The sequence below is a fragment of the Cuculus canorus genome, chromosome 2 (assembly GCF_017976375.1).
Source record: "Cuculus canorus isolate bCucCan1 chromosome 2, bCucCan1.pri, whole genome shotgun sequence".
Lineage (NCBI taxonomy): Eukaryota > Metazoa > Chordata > Aves > Cuculiformes > Cuculidae > Cuculus > Cuculus canorus.
This window is the reverse complement of record NC_071402.1, coordinates 64,848,705-64,870,335: the sequence shown is the minus strand read 5'-3', so window position 1 is coordinate 64,870,335 and position 21,631 is coordinate 64,848,705. Positions and strand designations below refer to the sequence as shown.

Genomic DNA, 21,631 nt, shown 5'->3' with positions numbered 1-21,631 from the left:
CTGTCTGCTGTTCGCTGCCCTCTGCGGGAGCCCTACCCTGTAAACGAAAAGTTCACTCTGACTAAGTTTTTAAAGTATGCCCAAGTATTAAACCAGCAGATGATGTAAACTGAGAAAAATCTAATCACTTACTATGATGGAAAGTTTTCAGTTAATAAGGCAAGGGAAGAGACCACGAGATGCAACAGATAGGCTAAGTGCAAAGTAACAGGAAGATGATTATCATGAACGCACTGACCAGCACCCACAGCCACTGAGCTGTGCTTGGGCATTGCATAGGGATCCTGGCAGAGCTGAGCTCCAGTGCAGAAGTTCAACATCTCCTATGAGCAAAAATGACCAACTGAGAGAAAGCTTTGTGAAGGAAAAGGGGGCCCTTTGTCACTTTCTGCTTCTTCTGGGTCTTCACAGTAAGGAAAGGTGAAAGCAGAACTAATGGCCAAGAAGACAGCATGCTGGTAGAGCAGATGAGAGGTAGGATAGTGGGATACCAAGCAAGAGGAAGGGCTATGCCACAGAGGGCTTCAAAATGAGAACTAAGAAGCAAGAGAGAGCTGCACCTCCTGAGGTCTCTGTTTACCCTGGCATTGGTATGGTTCTGGCTGAAGTGGGCAGTTTGGAGCAGTTACAGATACACCCAGAGCTAGGACAGCTGTAGCTTGCCTTTAAAGAGCTGTAAAACGTTACAAGAAATGTTATGTGGAGAGAAAGATTTTTACAAGATGCCAGGGTTTGAGACTAAGAAGTGACTGAAACTCTCAAATGGTAACTGTCCTGAAGTGCTTCTTTAGCATTTCTAGCTTAAGTATTAATTCCAGCACAGTGATTTTAGTTTGAGGTTAGCTTGAACTAGACAAGATCTCTCTAGTTTTCACCTGCTTGAATTACCGGCAAAATGTTAGATTTCCACAGGAAACAAACACTTGATAGAAAATATTTCCTTCAGTCAAAACTCCGTCTTTCTGGCTGAAAAGCATATGTGATGGAAATTTTTCAGTCTGAGGTCCAGGTGTTTGAATTGGTTCCATAAAAGCCAGAATTCTTTAGTGTAGACCACATTTAATAGGGCTTGTTTTGAAGCTTTCTGCGGCAAAAACAGAACAGCTAGGGGGTTTAATTTCTTTGCAAGTATAAAAGTAGAATTTGAACATGATGCATTGTTTGAAGAATGGCAGCCTGATAAAGATAGTCTCTCCTAGTTTTGTGTAGGAAAGATGACTGGAGCACACTAGGTCCTTTTGGTAAAACGAATTTTCCCATACATTATTCCACAGTCTTGTGGGCCTCTGCATTCTCCCATAGAGCTTCTTAATACATTTTCATCACTTCTGTACAACTACCTCAGAACAGAATTTCTGTGCCTGAAAAAACATGGAACTAGTGAGCAATATCGTTCTGTGGCATCCAGGATTAAAAGTCAGCTGCAGGATCACTACCTGGCTTGACAGCCTGATCACAGAAAGCTGACAGAGAGGCAGAGAGTTGTCCTTCTGGGATGCACTGAGTGTGGGGAGGCATGAATGTCCCAGTTGTTCTACAAAGGGGAAAACTGCTCCTCTGCCCTTTGAATCCTGGCCTTCAAAAGGAATAATCCATTAATCCCTGCAGAAATCCAAGTATCCTGATTAGACTAACACCTGAGTTTACTCATTACTTTGTCAAGAGAAAGTTAAGTTTCTGGAGGCTGTTAGTAGAAAAAAGAGGAATCATTATCAGGACTGGCCAAAGAATTCCCATAACTTTTTTCCCATGAAAAATTAGGTTTTTTCAACTGAATAAATACCTATCTCAGAATATGTGGTGGCATCTACTATGGCACATTATCAGAATGACTGAGGGAAAAGTAGAACAAGATCAAGGAGGAAAACGTGCTATGCTATCAAACAAGAGAAAAAAAGCTGTGATATAAGTGGTATGGCATGGATCAAAATCACAGTTAAATACACTGTTCAATTAATAGGCTAAGTCTACCCTTCTAAATTCAAGATTAATGATCTGAGGCAACATGACAGTAAGGATACCTTGGGAAATGTCAGTAAAGCCTGCAGGACTGAAGAAGAGAGATCGAGAAAGGAACTCTGTCCTGGTTATTCAGAGCCTCTTTAGATCAGAGTTAGGAAGTCCCTGAGTGAGGGAACGAGCACAGGAAAGGCTGAGCAGACACCAAGGCCATAAACACAATGTTTGAGAGAGAAACCAGTGTTGCTAGGAACTGCAAAATCATCCTCAGCAAGTGATAAGTAATAAACCACAGAAAATACAGCACTGTCTCTAGTGAAGGAGCTCAGTGGTCTAATAATCCAAAGCATATTATTCCCTTTGCTTAAGTCAAAATCAAATTTCTTGATCAAAATAATACACATACATGTGCTGGCTGGATAAGCTTATGCTCAGGTACCTGTACTGTGGTCTCATAGCAAAGTTATTTTCAAAGTAGCATTACTGGTGATGTCTTACAGGTGAAAACTTGGCTCCATCTAATTCAGTGAGAATTTGCCTCTGTTTTTCACTAAAGCCAGAGTTTCATAAAAGGCTCTTCAGGACATTTACATCCTTCGTTAGCAAGTGGTTTTCTTAGCCACTGCATTTATCTAGAAGTCCTCTTTGAGAGTTCATCTAGCTACCATATATGCTCCAAACATGAAGCTTAATGTTTCTCAAAGCAACTGTAACTCTCCTTCTTTTCTCATAAAAGTTATGATTCATAAAAGTTCTGCACAGAGGTAGTTTCAAGTACTGGAGAGGTTCCCTACTTCATGCAGTTATAAAGTTAAATACTTGAACATCCACACTTGAACAGTAGTGTAGAAAAGTTACATACGTTTTGGCTTTAACACTTAGGTTTTGCAGGAGGAATAATTTTCTTATGTCATTATCTTTGTCTATTGACATTGCCACTTGTGATATATCTTACACTAAAAGAAATATATTTTTTAAGCAGGAATAAGTGGTTCATCTGCAAATACTCTACAAAGTACACACAAAATCAACAGTTTTCACTCAAACATTCAGAAAAACTCCCCTTTGACTTTAGACCAATATATACAATTTCAAGCCAAGTGGGTTATTTTTAGAAGTTCTGAACAACTGAAAATAGGGAAATCTATTTTAGTTACCTTCTCATCCTTAAATTGTCTGCGAAGGCCACCAGTGCTTGCTCATAATTTTAACACAGTAGAAATGTGTTTCATAACCTTATAATCAAGTGTAACACAGAAGATGTGGGATGATTTTATTAAAAACCTTCATTTCACAGTGTGGTTTATTACATCTGGAAATCATTTTATATTTGAGCGATAACAATCTCTTTTCCCTCCCATTTCCCATTGCTTTTTTTTCTTTTTCTGCTTTGCCTTCACGCACACAATTCTTCTCCTATTTTTCTCCTAATGAAAGTGATCCCATAGTAAATACTGGTTTGAAAATTATGTGCTCTTTATGCAAAAAGTGAGTCACCAGTCTGCTTTTTCAGTTGGCTGAACTGACCCACTTTCTAGGCTCATACATTTTGGACTTAGAGATGCCCTAAGCAAGTGTAAGCCAAGGAAGGGGGAAGGGGAAAGCACAATGCCAGAGCCCTGGTGCCTCTTGACATACAGCTTCTCAAAAGGCTCCTTGAATAGGTAGTGGGGAACACAGAAACACTGGGGTTTCGGCCGCCCCTCCCACCCATTGCTCAGCTGACATTTAGTCCACTGGTATCTTCTGTCTATGAAAAAGTGCTATTCCTCTCTGCTCCTCACAACAGTGCTCTGCAGTACACTGCAACACACATCACAACCACCACTGGCCTCCTCCTGGGACACCTAGTGGTGGGTAAGGATGGTTTGACCAATGCTCAGCACCCTTTCTAGAGCTGGTCTTCACCATGAAGAGCCAGCCTTCCAACAAAGAGTTTCTCGCTGCAGAGAAAGATATTAGGTCCCTCCTGTTTCAGCAGACCATGGGAGGAAGGGACTCCTTCTTCTACTTCACCTCTAGTGTGTACAATCAGAGGGAGATCCCTCCTGAAGAACAGGATAGACAGACTGAAAGAGTTAGAGTTGTTCAGCCTGGAGAAGCGTAGACTCTGGAGAAACCTTACAGCAGCCTTTAGGTACCCAAAGGGGGCCTACAATAAACCTGGAGAGGGTCATTTTACAAGGGCATGTAGTGATAGGACAAGGGTTAATGGTTTTAAGCTGAAAGAGGGTTAGATTTAGATTAGATATAAGGAAGATACTCTGCACTATGTGGGTGGAGGCACTGGAACAAGTTGCCCAGAGAAGTTGTAGATGCCCCATCCCTATAAGCATTCAAGTCCAGGTTAGCTGGGGCTTTGAGCAAGCTGATCTAATGGAAGATATCACTGCCTATGGCAGGGGAGCTTGAACTAGATGAACTCTAAGGCCCCTTCCAAGCCAAACCGTTCTATGATTCTATGATTCTATAATTCTATGATTCTATGATTCTATGATTCTATGATTCTATGATTCTATGAATATGATACTTAACTGTTTCTGAATGGGTTTCCTCCTTTTCCTCCCAGCATATAGGCATTCCCCTGGAGGAATCATTGTTTCGATGCTGAAAAACAAAAGGAACAGCTTTCTTAATTTAGAGATTTCTGTGTTTCATACTGTGGTACAAAATGATAGCACCAAGAAAGTTCAAACAATGAAAATGCTTGTTCCTTGAGTGTGGCATTCAACAACACTAAAAAGCATGGTGGCATTAGTTAAGATAGAAGCTTACGGCTTTTTCCAATTTCCTACCTTAATATTATTAGAATATTGATGTTTATATTCAATTTTCATTTTTTCAAATTAAGCATACTATACATGGTATAAAAATGGGTATAAAATACATCCTGTTTACTTAATATTCAAAATTAATTTTTTTTTCTTCTAGGCTCATTTTTAAATTCAGCTAACAAATAAGAATGAATAGTACTACCCATCATTTTCTGCAGGGAGGATTTCACAGCTTTTTAAATACCCAGGAATATCATCTCCCATTACTGATACCGTGATAAGTAGGAGGCAACCATTCAAAACAACATTTTTCCAAGTCCTCACATCCTCATTTTTAAAGACTGGAATTATATCTGTTGGCTGCTTAAGAAGTGACACACAGTATCGTGGTTAGTGCTAGGATCCAATGAAATGCTGATCGAGGTGACAATATTCAGACAAAACTTAGCTTTATTAATTGCTCTGTTTGAGTATGTTAGCCTTAGAGATGCTGCAAGTTCTGAAACAAGTCTTTGCATTCAGTCCGTTTAATTCTTGTAGAGATTAATTGAATATCAAAGTCTTTTGATTTTCTGTCCGAAAGAGTAATTCAGTCTTGCAGTGTGCTGTTCAGCAGTGGGTGCATGCTGCCTGAGAGGTTACTATATTTCGAGAGTATCTGATGCTTTGTGCAAGATGTAAAATTAAGGGGAACTTCTGTGTCACTGAATGAAATCGCATGCTACTGGAGACACCTATGTCATGTAATGCAAATTACAAACTTACTGAATTTTTCAACTGTTAAGAGAAGCCTTGCATTTCATTGAAAGACAACTTTCGGATAACTAGAAACCTTTTGCTTTTCAGCTTAAATTTTTTCATGGTCATTTTATACCCATTTGTTCTTTTGCCAACATTGTCTTTTAGTTTAAATAGCTCTTCCTCCTCCATTGTGTTTACTTATTGGCATATTTTTAAATATCAGTCATATCTTCAGTCAGCCTTCATTTTTCTATTCTAGGACAACCCAAACTCTTTTATTCCCTTGTCATGTTATCAACATTTTATTCTCCCCATCATCTTAGGAGCAAATATTTTCTTATTTCAGTCATCTGTCTAAAACACAGATAAACATAATCATGCACAGTATCCGACATAAAATCTGAACGTATTTCATAAATGTATCTACATACCTATGTACTGACAAGCCATTAATTCTTTACAGGAATTATCTCCATATTTGTGTGACTGCGTTTTCCTTTTTCATTGCTATTATTGAATTCATGGCACACGGTCATCCTGTGGTCACCTAATATGCATAGCTCTCCATCTTCATATATAACTTACAATAAATAAATGCACACTTTATGGATAAAATCTAACTTCTAGTGCCAAAGTACCTGGCCATCCCATTTGTACAATTAGTCTCCAGTTCATTTTTGTTATGTAAGAATTGTATCTTCTGTATTGATAGAGTAAGCAAACAAGCTTACTGGTACACACCTGATTTTGCATGAAATTTCTTAGTAAAAACATGCTTGTCTCCAAACTGATAGTTGAGGAACTCTGCTTGTATTTTCCCTCCAGACAAGTAATTTTCCTTTCAGCACAATTACTGACCCTGTTCCTTCCCCCAAAGTTTCAATTCTTTACTAGTCCTCAGAAGGACATCATTCTTTGTTGAATTCAGACAGGTCTACCGTATTTCTCTGATCTGGAAAATCAGTTACTGTAACAACAGAAAGCTCTCAAGTTACTTTGTCAATATCATCTAAGTCTACATTCCATTTTTTATTCCATTACACAACTAATCATAGACGTTAATTGTTCTTTCCTTGAGAATTCATTCTAAAATGGTGTGTAGAATAGAAATCAGACAAATAGATCAGTAGTTGCCTTCTCTCGATTGTAACTGACAGTGTAAACACCAGTCATTCTCCAGTTGGTTCAGTATCATGTATAGAGTTCTTCCAGAAACACACTAAAGTTTTTTTCACTATTACTAGAACAATTTTATGTAAAATTAGACAGATTAACTCTTTGGCCAACACCTCTGAGGGATATGATACAGTGCAATAAATACTGCTCCAGCTTAAGAAAGTTTGTTTCTCTCTCAGCCTGTGCTTAGGTAAAGCCTTCTTGCCACGTTCAAAGATGTGGTTAGGTTAGGCTAGTCTACAAGCTCATTTTTTGCCAGTCTGCCAGTTTTTAAGATTTCATCTACCCTAGTGGATTTTCTGCTCCTGTGGCAAGCTGAATTGGTGTGAAGATGCAAAGGAATTGCTGCAGTTTCTCATGAGACCTTACATTAAAAGATACTTTATATTGAAATACTTTTGTGTTCTGAGTCTTTCCTGTCCGTAATATGAATCTATGACTCATAGTTCATGTTTCAAAACAGTGTCACATGCTAGACTTCCCTTCTCTTGCCTTCATGAGCAAAACTATAAGGAGGAGAGAGACTTGGACAGCATAATTCAACTGAAAACTGAAAGTCAAAAGTTCAGTTGATTTCCCAAAAGGACCACTTTATTTTAAAACCCATTCTGGTTCAGTTGATTAATATACAACAGCAATATATTTCAGCAGACATAAATTAAATAAATAATATGCAGCAGAAATAAATTAAAAGACCTCTGCATTCAAACAAATGAAAACCAGGAAATAAATAGCAAACAATATGTCCTAAAATTTATGAAGAGTAAAATGCTACTTAAGAAAGTTAAAGGCCCAAAGGAAATTTCCAAGCTGCAGTGTTAAAGAGAAAAGATGTGCTTTTTAGAAGAATATTACAAACAAAAGAAGTCAAAAAAGTGCATAGAGTGCTTATTAGATGGAGATGGCTATATAATTGCTTAAAATGTAAAAGTGTTCAACAGATTTATTTCTAGTCTCTGAGAAGAAGGAGAATCATGCCCTTGCATCAAATAAGAGTAAACCATACACTCCTCAGGCTTTCTACAGGAACTTTCTATAGAATTAGGACAAGGGGTTACCACAGCAACATCGTATGAAGCACTGACTCAGTAAGTGAACACCTATGTCCTAGATATGCATACAGCCAAGAGGTGCTTCTGCTACTACCACAAATGCCAATAGTGGGATGCAGTGAAAATGAGTTTGAGAATGAATGTGTGAGGACAAAGACCAAGTCAGAAAGCCCATAACTAATGGACCTAAAACCACAGCTGAAAACAGCACTTGAAGTCGTTGAGCTGCACAGAACCATAGACTAAGAAAACATGTCTTTTAAGAACTTGAGAAGAGCAGCTATTCCTGGTCCCACCTGGTCCATGCCCTCTTCTGATCATCTGTGAGCTCTACTCTCTACCACTGGGTCAGAACAGTGTATCTCTGCTGCTGCAGGAGGCAGAGGACTCCTTCCTCTACCAGCCCACCACCCTCACGGGTGAATGCAAAATGGGAAGAAGTTGGTGGGACAGCATGAAGCTTCTCAGAACCATCATGCTTTTTCCTTTCCCTTTCTCCCTGTAACACCTGAGAGTCCTCACATGCTCTCCCCTTGTTTGAGGGAGGGAGAACCCAAAACAGCAACATTCCACCCCTCCAGCAGCACAAGAAGGGGCTTACCAGCTTGAGGAGCTTCAAGAGGAGGATAGCTAGGGCTGAAAGAAACAGAATTTCTAGGAGTCACTGGGAAAAGGCAGATGTGGGCCATGATTATTCACTTTCTTATATCAGATGCTTTTAATCGCTGCTGACATTAAGTTGTAATGAATTTCTAAACACTGGGAAAATCCAAAGGATTGAAAGACAGCTGCCATATGACAACCTTCAGAGAAGGGATCCAGCTAACCACCAGCTGGCAAGACTGACCATTCCAAGCAAAATAACAGAAAAGCTGCTAAGAAAGACACTTAGCCGAATTTTATGGAATATCATGCTCTTTGGAGTGAAAGTTACTTACTGAGAAGTTATCATCACTAGCTAATAAAGGAATTCACCTGTATTAGTAAATCATTTATCTTAGCAGCACAACATTCTAATCTTAAAAAGCCACAATGAAATATTATAGTGCACCATTTCCATAAGGAAAGAAATTTTCAAGCAACAGATCTAGAAGAAAAGAGTAATCATAGAGAAACAGAAAGGTTTTTATAAAGATCTTACAGGGATCAAGGTTCAATACAGAGCTAATGGTGACAACATTGGCAAAGTAATGAGTGGTAAATAATGCTGAAGATGCGGTGAAACAGAGCAACCTCAAATGTCCAGTAGGCTGTTTCTATTTGTCCACAATGCATTTTAATACAGCCAAATGCAAATGCTCGCATCTCAGAATAAAGAATGCAAGTCATTGCTTCTGAATGAGGACTGCATCCTAAAATACCAATGATTCTTGAAAGGAATTAGGGATCAAAGTGAAAAATGAATAAAATGCGTACCCTGATCTCCCTTGAGATGAATTGCTCAGCAAAGGCAGCTAATGCAGTTACTGACCTAAGTGAAGTGATTTTGTGTTTGCTTACAGGTATGATGAGACTGATGCTGGAACAGTGTACAGTTGCCATAAAAGTATTTTTCACACAATGTTAGAGATTGGAAAGAGCGAGGAGAGAAGCTAAAGAATACCAGCAGGTTGAAGAAACTACTTTGCATAGAATAAAGAATTGGGTGACTTAAGTAAAGTGAAATACTTTCATGGGAAAGATGTGGGTGCTGAACTATTTTAATCTGAAACATAGTAAGCACTTGGAAAGTGAAGCTGAAGCCACATACATCCAAATAAGAAATAAGGCATTAATTTGTAACACTGTGAGCATTTAAACTCTGGGACAAGCTACAAAGGATTTAATGGATCCCGCTGTCTTGAAATCACTGTTAGTTGTCTTTCTGTAATGCACGCTTTACCCTAATAGAAGTTACGCTTAAATTAAGTAGAAGCAGTTGGGCTGGATGCAGGCATACTCAGAAAAGAAAGTTTGGTAGCTTTGGTAGCTATAGGAGGTCAAATTACATTATCCAATGATCTCTCCTTCCATTAAATTTTATGAATCATTTCCTGCCTGAATATGATCACATACCACGCATTCAATGCCTGAACTACATAAAACGGCTGTGCAGACCATAGCCATGAAGAGGTGCAGGTTTTAAAGAGGCAGCCTGGGAGTAAGGAAGTTGTATTCTCATCCCTACCGCACTGCAGAACCACAACGCAGCTTCACCAGCAAAGCAAAAGAGGATGGTGCTGGTGTGCAGCTTGGCTTCTCACAGGATTAAGTGTTTTTACCTCAGGAGAAACAACTCTAGAAAGATACTTTCACTCATGGCAGCTAATTATCAAAACAGAAATCTACCTGCCTGCTGTCACAAAATTCATTGTAATTAGCACGTGTCTGCCAAATGCTCTGCTTCTGATGGATGGTCATTTTTCAGGAGAAACTACAATAATGGCTTTGGCTATATCTTTGCAAACAGCATGCATTACTGCTTCCAGCTGAAGCAGTCCCACTTCACAAATAACTGGAGAAAAGCGTCAGAAAAATCATTAAAGGTTGAGAAAATGAGCTCTGCAGTCAGAGTGCAGGAGTTCAAACTGTTTGGGTTATGAAGAGCAGCAATGAAGAACTTCCTCACAATAAGTAACTACATTATGTATGAAACAAACATTTCGTGACAGAGATCAAGCCAATACTAGCAAGATCCAATTTGTAGAATTTGAGGCCAATTAAATTCAAATTACAAATAAATGAGCATAACTATTAAAATAATTTACCCAGGACTATAGAGGACTCTCTGTCACTGTGTGGTTTTTTTAATCAAGGGGTTTTTTTCTTAATAGAACCATTAGACCTGTGTGGTAAAGCATTTGTTTAAGGATACCTTATGCATGTCCATGTTATACATGAGATCGAAATGAGATCACGGTGGCTCTTTCTGGTCCTACAATTTACTTTTCTGCCTCAATCTTCTCTTTGGTGAAAAAGGAAGAAGGTTAATTCACAAACTTGAAGACCTGTTAGAAATGTTCATTGATTAATAAAAGGGTATACAACACTTGACTTACAGAGGGTCTTCTGCAAATACTGGGGATCATACTCAGGGTTTATAGCATAACTAATGTTGTCTGACATGGCATATTTAAAATCTTCTCATTCATTTCCTTTAAAAAAATATGTACAAATTTGGTTCTGTGAAAAAAAAATCTAGTTTGCGTGTGCTTGGAAGACTTGTAGTCTGACAGTTATCTATAGTTTCTGCCTGAGCTGAGCATACGTCACCCCCTTCATTCCTCCCACAGGCATCTGCACTACACATATGCATCTCCACGCGCTTACATGCCTTCCCTCAGAGCGGCAAAAGCCAGAGCCAGACTTTCCCTCTCGTTGTACTTCCCCATCCTGGTGTGGTCTCCTGCTGCAGCCCAGAAACAAGGGATTCCAAGTGTAAGGCACAGGAATGAAGACTTGGCTGTGGGGAGGACTCGAAGGCAGACTGAGATGAGGCAGAGAGGGGATAGAAGCTGACTGCTTGTAGTGCTGAGTCTCAAGGCAGCACCCCTAAGATCTGCAGACAGATGTTGTGCTTTATAATATTCCCAATGGGGACCACTGGGGAGCACTACTTTTGAATTATAATTAAGACTTCAAAGTAGCCATCCAAAAGTCAGGATTTTGCCAGACATGAGTGGCTTGCATCTCCCTAATGCAGTCTCCCACTCAGGTCTTGCAGGCTCCTTTGCCATTGCTGCCTGCATTACAGGGAGAAGTCTGTGCCAGCAGAGCCAGACCCCTGCCCTGCTCGGAGCGCTTAGCGAAGGACTCGGGGCTGTGCAAGAGCTGTAGGAATGAGGGCTGTGTGATATGAGGCACATGACTACAGCAATTGATGACAGAGGCATCAACCCTCATTTTCTGGGAGCCTTGGTCTGATTTCTAAAAGTGATGAGCATTCAGTGCCACAGCTGAAGGCACCCAGGACTGTGCTCTTAATGAGTGTACACCAAAAGCTGCGTCTTTGGAAAAATCACCTCCTGAGCGTCTGGAATTGAGTAAATGAGAACACATCTTTCAGCTTTGTCTCTATGAATAAGACCATATGTCTCAGCAGTATAATGAAAATTAATTCAGCGGTGGTTTTGACGTGCTTAGATATTAGAGTCACGATTATCACAGAAAAGTCTGTGACAAAATTAACAGCAGTGTGTTCACAATGGGATTTGAACAGTGCATAGTGTGGAGCTGGGAGCACAAGGTGAATGAGGGTAATAAAAACAAAATACGGGATTTCTATTTTTAGTATGAGAATAAGTTTAGTGCCTATACACATAGGTGAAGAATTCACATTTCCTTTCTAACTCCCAGGTTTCTGAATTTGCAAGTGCTTGACTTGGAAACATGGCAGCCCTTCGCTACAGGGTGGGTATGCAACTACACTCTCTGGGACTCTTTAGCAGAACAATAATTTGAGTCACTATTTTTCCCTCACCAAGTTCATTCGGGGACTAAATTATCTCAACATCTCTTCTGAAATTAAGTTCAAGGAGACTTTTTTTGAGCTTTGCGGATGTAAATAGTTTACTTTTTTAAAGAGCTTAAATGCAGGGGTGTTTCTTAAGTGATGTTTTAAAAATTAAGCTGTTTTTAGAACTTCTAACTTGTGCACTGTGTCACTTCAGGAAGGATATGGACCATAGTACATATAAAAACATGCCAAAAAGTTCAGACTGGGTACATGTCTGGTACAATCCTTTATTGTTTGTGGAGTGGCATCTCTTTTGGCCAGGCTTGACTTTGGTCCTCCTTTGTCATTGCCATAGATCATCTGAGGAGAATATGGGGTTGCTACAGGAGCTGGACTACTGTTTCCAAAGCAAGGTATAATCAGTGATGAAAGGTTTTGCCACAGCTGTGGCATTTAAGATATTGTCTGAACCCTATGGATTACTTGATGATTAACAAGGAATTCAATCTCACATTGCAATCTTGCCTTCAGTAGGGATATTAGTGTAGCGTGTTTCACCTTTAAACTCAGGAACGTAATATCTTTAAGATCTCTGTCCCTCTGTTATGTTTGTTGGAACCTGACTAACGGGTCAAAAGAAGTAACTACCGGAAACCGAAAAGCAGACACTGTGAAAGCATAAGCATCATTTCCATAGCAAATATGATGAAAAGCAGCAAGCTTCGTCAATGAAATATTTCTGCCATGAATGTGTAGTGTATCAGGGCTTTAGTTCAACTGTCTTCAACCTATAGCTAGCTCAGGTTATGGAAGCAGCTTTATGCTGGTGACACAGAGCTCAGTACAAGCTATTATAATAACTGAAGTAAGTTTATCAAGGGTAGATACAACTTTTCAGATAGATTTTGCCCAGATTTATCTCTGCACTGTCATGATAAAGCTGCTAGAGCTAGTTAGATCATCACATTTGTCTCCTTCATTGGTTGGTCTACACTACTCCCTAATCCTAAGTGAGGGATAAATGCCCTTAGATATAAGGAAAGCAGCATAACCTTGAATGAGTTGTGCCACTTTATTCACAACAAACACTTGTGGCCCAGCACTGGTTGCGTTTTGCGTTGTTTTATGCTTATTCCCCACTCCCCTGTTCCACTATAAGGTGGTCCATGTTCCGGTACCCATACACCACTGCGATGGGGCGAACTAGACATGTCAGTGAGTTGCAGAACTAGCCACAGGTTGAAAATGCAACTACGAAGCTACATTGGTCCTCCAAACCCTCTTGTAAATTCACCATCGTATCAGGCCAAACTAGAAGTGTGGTGCAATTTTGGAGCAAATGCAAATAACGTGATGAGAAACTCTGGGTTATACAAAGGGAGGCTACAGATAGATTAGAGGATTGAACGGATGAGACAGGAAGAAAGAAACGCTAGGAACCATTTTTAGGCATTTTCTACTGTAAGCCCAAAATTGCACTGGATTGTGCAATGGATTTTTTATCAGGAAAGGATTGCTTATGAAAATCAGGGAGACCCTCCACAGTAGCCAGTAATCTGGTGAATCCCTCCTGCAAGAGGGCCAAGATCCATTTCCAAGTCCTTTGAAAAAGTCTGCTATGCACAATAATGGTACTCTCATTTCTCTCTCCCGCAAAAAACTCCTTAAAAGGTTTTAGATGCACTCCAGTGCAGAATATACATTTCATACAAAATATACAGCATTTCGTATACTTAGTATATTTTTTCATATATGTATTTCATATATAGTTCATATGTTTGCATATTTCTGTATCACTGTAGACAGAGTGGATAGAGAAAGAAGTGGCTGCCTCTTCCTCAGAGCCATGGCCTGCCTTCAGAAGTGCTTCTGTGGCACCAGGAGAACACAGCACAGCATCTTTCCCAAGAAAAGATGCAAAAGAGGGCTGGATCAAAGGCAAACAAAATGGGGACTGTCATTTTAATTATTATAAAAATTATTATGAAAGGTATGTATATGAGTAGGAGAGCAGGGAGAAAAAAACTACTTATAAACCTAGAAGTAACATCAGCTTATTGGGAAGATGCAATCCCATTCTTCTCCTGGCTTTGATCTTCTGTATTTCTCCTTCTCAGTCATTCAGTAGAACAAACAGAAGCAGAGAATGAAATGCCAAGCACTCTGTAACAGAGGTTCAGCAGAGTTTAGATATGTGAAGATCCATAGAAAAAAATAAAAACTTACGGGGGGGGGATAAAGGTGTTTTTCTCAAAGCTTGAGATGGAAAATGAGAATGCAGATAAAAATTTAAATGAAACATGAAATATTTTCTCCTAGAAGTGAGCAAGTTATGTTAGCTTGATGCTCAAACTGACATTGTTGTTATTGTTAATGCTGAAATACAGTCTTTTAAAATGTTTTTGCTAACTGTGTAAGAAACGCTGCAGCATTTGAAAGCAGCAGGTCACAGTTTAGAAATGCATACCGAGCACCAGGCTGGCTTATAAGTTGTCATGGTTTAGTTCAGTTCTTGCAAGTGTTCAATTTAATGAAGCACATGAAAACCAGAATGAAACCTTGAAAGTTCCTGTTCTTTCAGATACAGAAGCTGAAGACAAAAGTAAAAATAAAAACTGATGTAACTATTATTTTTGAGATTATAAAAGTAGCTCAACAAGTTATACTGGTTGAAAGGCTGCCTAGTTTTTTTTGCTATACTGACAAGGCATTAGTCCAGCACCTTGCTTTGGATATGTTCTCAAATTTACTGCAGTTCCTTCACTATTGATATAGAAGTATACGATTTCCTCTCCAGGAACACAAATTTCTCATTTATAAGCAGTATAACATACCTATTCCCATTCTGAGATCTGTGGCAATATCTACCTTTTTTGTTCATTATTTGACAATTGTTGGCACTTTCTATTGTAGACACTTTTATTGTTTTAGAGATACATCTCCAGATGAAGAAATAAACTTAAATACATTTGCAACTTGCCTGCAGTACAGCTCTGTGTTCTAATACTATTTTTATCTGTTACTACCATAAAGTAACCAATATATACAAATGTATTCTCACTAATATCCCCAGAAGTAGTACTTTCTATGTGATCACTAAATTTTTCATCAGATATTTATAGATTTTTTTAAATGAATTCAATTTAATTTTCATGAACAAGTAATGACTGTAATTATTTCACTTTATATAATCAGAGTAAGAGGTGGGCAAAAATCTAACCTCTTTCCTTCAAAATTCCCTGAAACTCTTAGTCTCTAAGATGAAAAGGCAAGAGGTTTATGGATACATCCTACCACAATATAATTTGTCATAAGGCATTTGCCACCATCCAAAACCACCTGACACTAACAGTGTAGCTAGTTTAACATTTACTGATTATCATCCACTCCTGAAAAGCAATGAACAGGAATTTTTCATGAAGTGAAAATCTTGGGGAATCCCCCAGTTGTAGGGTAAGGAAGAGCTTTTTTATCTATTTTTATAGTATGCCTTCCTTCCCCAGTCCCTGAACACCGACATACCCCAAGACAGGATTTTGTTAATCATTGCATCTTTGCAAACGAGGCTGAAAGGACTCTCAAGAGATCATACAGAACATCCTTCCCTGCTTCATACAGAAGCAGCTGTACCAAAACCATTCAGAGATTTCAGATCGGAGAAATGGCTTGTGAGCATGAAAGACTTGTCTGGTTTTTCTAGCTAAATCAATTGATATAATAAAAAAGCGCCACATCTTTCTAGCTTTTAGGCCGTCATAGTTGTAACAACACAGCTGTTAAACCACTCCCAAAAGCTGCTTGTACCGAAGAAGTACGGTTTCTATGAGTACCCCAGTGACTTTTTCCCAGCATTTAACTATTATTAAAATCACGACATTTTTCCTAAGCATCCTAACCTGAATTTTCATTACAGCAATGTTTTCTTTCCCTAGCTGACATGAACTTAAACAGCAGCGTAAGTTCAGCTTTACAGCTAAACCTCTATTTCTGAAGATTTTTCACTTTTTTCCCCTTTACTGCTCCCGTTTCTTGACTAAACAATGATCTTAGTCTTTTCTTGTAAGTGATGTTTTCTAGGTATCTGATTATTCCTGTTGCTTTCCTCTGGACTCTTAATTTTTCCTGAAGTACCCTCTTCCCAAATGAGTACAACACTACCTGGGCTGAGTAAGGCAAAAAAGATTATTCATATATCTTAGAAGAAAACACTCATATTCTTACATCTCATTATTCCATTTACCATTTTCACAACAGCGCAATAATACTGACTCACATTTAGTTTGTGATCCATCAGATTTCCACATCCTTTTCTCCTTAGCTTTTGTTGCCTAGCCAGCCATTCTTTACACTGCATTTATTATTCCCGAATGAAGATAAACTCTTGCACAAAACCTTAGCGACTCGCATCCTGCTTGGTTTTCTGGAGGCTGTGACTGTCAAAAAACATTCTGAATTTGACTCTTGCCTTCCAGGGTGCCTGAAACCTGTTTCAGCTTGGTGACATCCACAGGCTGAATGCCCACATGCTCTGACCCGTCATTTGAGCCATTCACAAAACAAGGAACAAACAGCTTTGACAGACCACTGTGGAGTCCCAATCTGAATTACAGTCTTATCGGTTCACCCCTCCAAAATCTAGTACCTACATTGCTCACCCACAGAAAAACCTCAGCAAATTTTGCTTGTCTAGAAATAGCCTGAAAAAAGAAGACAACACCACTTTTGTGCCAATCTGGCAAGTGCACTAGGAGTCCCCAGAAATCAGAAAAATGCATTTTGGAGAAGCAAATCCCTATGAAAGACAGTGGGGTCAAGAAGGCCCCGCTTTCCAAACCATACTGCCCTGACTGCGAGGTGAGAGCATAGTATTTGGATTGGCAGCAAAGGAAAAAGGCTGAGAGGCTACTCAGCATCATGACTTCCAGGGATCCGATATACTGATACATCAGCTGTAGCAAACAGCTCATGGGAAAGCAAGACAATGACCCTAAAACTATCATGTATCCAACTTCACTCTGTCTCAGCTCCAGTAGTACAGAAGAGGGAGAAATCCACTAACGGTGCCTTTTTACAGTTCTAATGAGTGACAGAACTTATTTTTATGTTAGCATATGTTTTCAGCAAGATAAACTCACTGAAATTACCACCATTTAGCATCAATAGAACTAAAGTTTACAAGTAAAGAATAAATATTTAATACATTTAATGCATGCACGGATATTGCTGTTGAATACAGAGAAATAGGTCTGGTACACCAAGCATCACCGCAGTTACAGGGCAGGTCGAATACATGATTGCAAACATGTTTTGCAGTTCCAGCTTAATAGACTGCATCAATGCAAATTATTTTTTATTGTCTGCAGATGCAGCTTTGACTCAAAACCATAGACAGTATGGTCCAGCACAAAGCAATCTCTTCATCCGACAAGTACCTGGGTACATGTTAAATGTTTTGCTTACATAAACTCATACTAAAGATGTTCCACCAAAATAAGTTGCTAAGCACTGCTGTCTTGCACAATTTTACACCACCATCCTGCAATGGTCCTGCTGCTGCATACCAAAAGGCAGCTATCAGAGTGAAAGGAGAAGATCCAGAATACAGTTTCAGAAACAAAGGTAAAAGACATACATTGGGTTTCTTGCGGTTGTCACTGCACACCTGTGTACCTGAGGATTGCACTTGAGTGAGTAGATCCTACCTTCTCTACACTAAAATGGTTTGTATCACACACTGGCACCAGCAGCCCTGGGGGTTCGTAAGTATTTGGGGTGCATTTCATTAACATTATGTTGGCAGTACCTACATTTTGTCCATCCCGCCTATGCAATCCTTTAAGTCCATGCATTCAGGTTCGGCAGCTGCCCAACTCATATTTGTTACGTTGATGCAATGCAGCCACAACTGCTGTAGAAAGCTCAAAGGTTACAACTCTGAAGGTAAGCTGAACTGAATCCAGATTTATTCTAAACAGCTTTGTGGGAGCTCTGGACTGTCAGAGTAATGGGTTTTCATCTCAAGATGTTCAGCTGGTCACTAATTCTGAGGCAAATTCAAAGCACCTTGAAATTTTCATTCTTTATGGAGATGCAGGAGTCTGCTTTAGGGTCATATTCCTCTTAAAAAAAAAGCACCTGCTTGGTACATTTAAGGCTGTATAGTTGCTCTAGTGTCCACCCTCCTTGCTTTGGCCTCAAAATGTTTTTAGAAATCCTGGTCTGCATTTCCTAGTAGCAATTTGCATAAAAGGCCAACAAAGAAACTGCTTCTTCCAGAGCAGCAGCTCATGATTCTGCTAGCCAAGTACAGTCAGATTTATACACAAAAATATATGCTCTGTATAGATATATTAAAATACATATATAGCTAATATAATATGTATATATATGTTCTGACAGATAACTGACTCTCTCGTACCAGCTGGTAACTGACAGGTAATGAATTTCTGGGGCAATTTTTTGCTTTTCACATCTTGTTGCAGTGGTGTCCCATTCTAAGCGTCATCGAGCACTGCACTGTTGCAAAGTCTTCCTGTCCTGCTTGCCATGGCTCTGTAGTGGTGGCGACCACCACCAGTGAGGTGCCACAAACACAGCAGAGAAGCAGAAATCATGTGGGAACATTTGCATTGCTTACCTCACGGCCAAACTGATGATGCCCGTGCTCTGCCCGGAGCAGGGAAGCAGGCAGGTGCTTCCTGCTGTCCAGGCAACCCTGTTCAAGTGGGAGCAGCCATATATGAGCAAAATCATACTTGTGCCGTTCAGGCAGATTGTGTTAGGAGTTGATGAGTTGTGGTTATCTGAGCTATAGCTTATTCCTCATGGGTAAGCCGACTCAAATTGAAAACATCACCACTCTTCAGCAACAAGTTTGTGTGTGTAGACAAATTAGAAGCAATGTCTGAGTTAGGTCTCCGGTTATTCCATAGTGAAGACAAGCCTATGTTCTCCAAATTCACCCCCTTCCCAGGACTCAACTTTATTGGTTATTTAAACATTACTGTTTAAAAAAAAACAACAACAACAAAAAAAAACACAACTGTCTGACACTTCCTACCAACACTTGGCAATTTCTTCAGTTTTCCTCCAAAATCTGCTTTGTCCTTGCTGTCTCTGGGCACAAAGAGACACTCCCACATCCTTTACATTCCAGTTGGGGCTAATTGAACTCACATGTCAGCATGAGTCAGCAGTAATTACCAGGAATATTAAGGAAAGTTTTGGCACCCGACGTCAGTTATTCAACAGCAGAACCCCCACATTTAGAGGGGTCTCAGCTCAAATCTAACCCCTTAAAAACATGACAGCAAAAGCTGTACCAAGTTCTTAGACTAGTTTTACTATGTATAAGCAGTTCCTGATACCAAAAGTGCTTTTAATGTATTTTTAGGTATACCTACAGAAAAATCTAATGGGAAAATAACTTTTGACTACTAAATACTCCATGGTAGAGTTTAAAACTGTTTATACTCTGAAACTGATGAATCAATATGAGACTGGCTGGCTGGTTTTCATAAGCATCCACGCTGCACACAGGGCCTAGCGCTGCATTTCCTCCTTACGATTCCCGGGCAGAAATCAGAATCAATGGAAAGTTGAGGGAATACCATACCTCCCCCTCCTATGGCTCATTTCAAATAAAAATCCTGAAACCACAGCAACACGGATTTTCACCATGTGAGTATTTGTTCCCTGACACCCTTTGCCGAAGCAGTCCGCTCAGTATACCTTCACCCTATGAAACTTGGGCTTCCAGGACTGAAGACTGGAGGTTTTTACACACCAGCCTACTACAGACTCTAGAAACTCCGTCTTCTTCTTGAGAAGACCCAAATACGCTTTCATGGACAACTAGTGAAAAAAAAAAAAACCCTAGGTTATCACAAACATACATATTGATGCAGAGACATAGTGGATGCAGCAGGGAAAAGTGAGGATTGCCTCAGCCAGTGCTCAGGCAAGCGGTGTCAGCAGGAGCTGTAGCGTTAAAGTTGCTTCCAATAATTTAACTGGTATCTCTTTCTGATTCTTAATATCTACGGTATTAAGTACGTTGTTTTTCAAGGAAATGAATCCTTGCTCTTGGTTGCAAATTAACCGAGTGTCTTGCCAATGAATTCGATCTTGTCAGTCATTAAGTCTCTCACTTAAAAGCAACGCTTTAGTCTTAGCCCTGGATAATAACACTCTCTATAGTTCATGAAGGAGAACTGTTTTATTTTATCTACCGCAAACATATGTGCATCAACATTCTTCTCAACAGACTACTTCTGAGCGCAACCAGATCAGTCAGTTTTGTTTAAATCCAGTCCCAGTTGTCTTTTTGAAACCTCCAACTACCAAACAACGTCAAGCATATTCTTGGGTTTTTCTGGTGTTTTTTGTTTCTTTTTCTTTTTTTTTTTTTTTAAATAGACTATCTTCTAGAAACTCACTAAATGACGCACAAACATTGTTTGTGCCTGTCTTCAGAAAAAGAGAAATTTTTTTACGTGACACAACTCGGTGTTGTGCTATTTGCGTTACTCTTTAACAAAGGTGTGAAACTATGAAGATGAATGAAATTCTTGGTTAACAAACAAAGTAACACCAAGTTAGAAAAAGCACCGGAGCCCGTACACACGCTTCGCTTGGGTTTTTTTTTCCCCCCTTTTCACTTCGTCAAACTGAAACCCAACGAGAATCTTTAGGTCTGAAGTTATAAACCACTGAAAATGAAGATTTTCAGGGGAAGCACCCACCGAGCCTGAAGCGCGCCCACCCCGTTCCACGCCAATCGAGCGCAGTCGGGGCTGGAAAGAGGCGATGGGAAGCTTTCTTTCCCTCGCTTTGCCCCGCAGCTGCCCGGAGGGACCAGCGGCGCGGGCGGGTGGATTCGAACGCGGTGCCCCGGCAGAGTCCCCGCTCGGGACAGCGGGGCAGCATCATCCCGGGGCTTCGAACCCTGACGGCGTAGCAGCAGCATCCCGAGAAAGGGCTCGGATGCCAGCGGTCCCCCCGCCGAGCCCGGCACGGAGCCTCGCCCGCCCTCCTCAGCCCCCCGGGGATGCCAGGACTTACCGCACGGTCCCCGCCGCCACCCAAAGCGGGTGTGAAGTTTGTCCCGTGTGGGAGCGCCTGGGAGCGGGCGGCGGTGCGGGGCGGGGGGCGGGGAGGAGGATGCTAGGGCGCCGCTTCCCTCGTGATTCAGGTGGCGGGCGGGCTGGCGGCCGAGGGACGGGGCGAGCCGCCGGCTCTCCCGGCTCGCACGCGATCCCCGGCCGCCGCCGCTCCCCGCCGCGGGCGGCAGAGGGCGCTGCGGCCGCGCCGGGAGCCGCGGGAGCCGCGGGACGGGGGGGAGTGGGGGGAGCGGCCCCGAGCGGGGCACCTGCCCCGGAGCCCGGAGGGAGAAGGGTCCTGCGGGGCCTCCCGCCGCCCGGGGCGCCTGAGGCACGGGGACAGGAGCGGGAATAGCAGCGGCACAGGCTCGCGGAGTCGGAGTATTGTGGAGT

General features: G+C 40.7%; 1 protein-coding gene across 1 annotated transcript in view; it reads right to left on the bottom strand.

Annotated features, from left to right (window-relative positions):
• AHRR (aryl hydrocarbon receptor repressor) overlaps window positions 1-21,232 on the bottom strand; it is a 91,875-nt gene extending 70,643 nt beyond the window's left edge. Inside the window, exons 1-2 of the mRNA XM_054060601.1 lie at window positions 21,201-21,232; window positions 4,495-4,566 (exon numbers count right to left, since the gene is read on the bottom strand). Coding sequence (XP_053916576.1) covers window positions 4,495-4,556 — 62 coding nt within the window. The 5' untranslated portion in view covers window positions 4,557-4,566; window positions 21,201-21,232. The remainder of the gene's footprint in view (window positions 1-4,494; window positions 4,567-21,200) is intronic.
• Window positions 21,233-21,631: the final 399 nt, after the last annotated feature.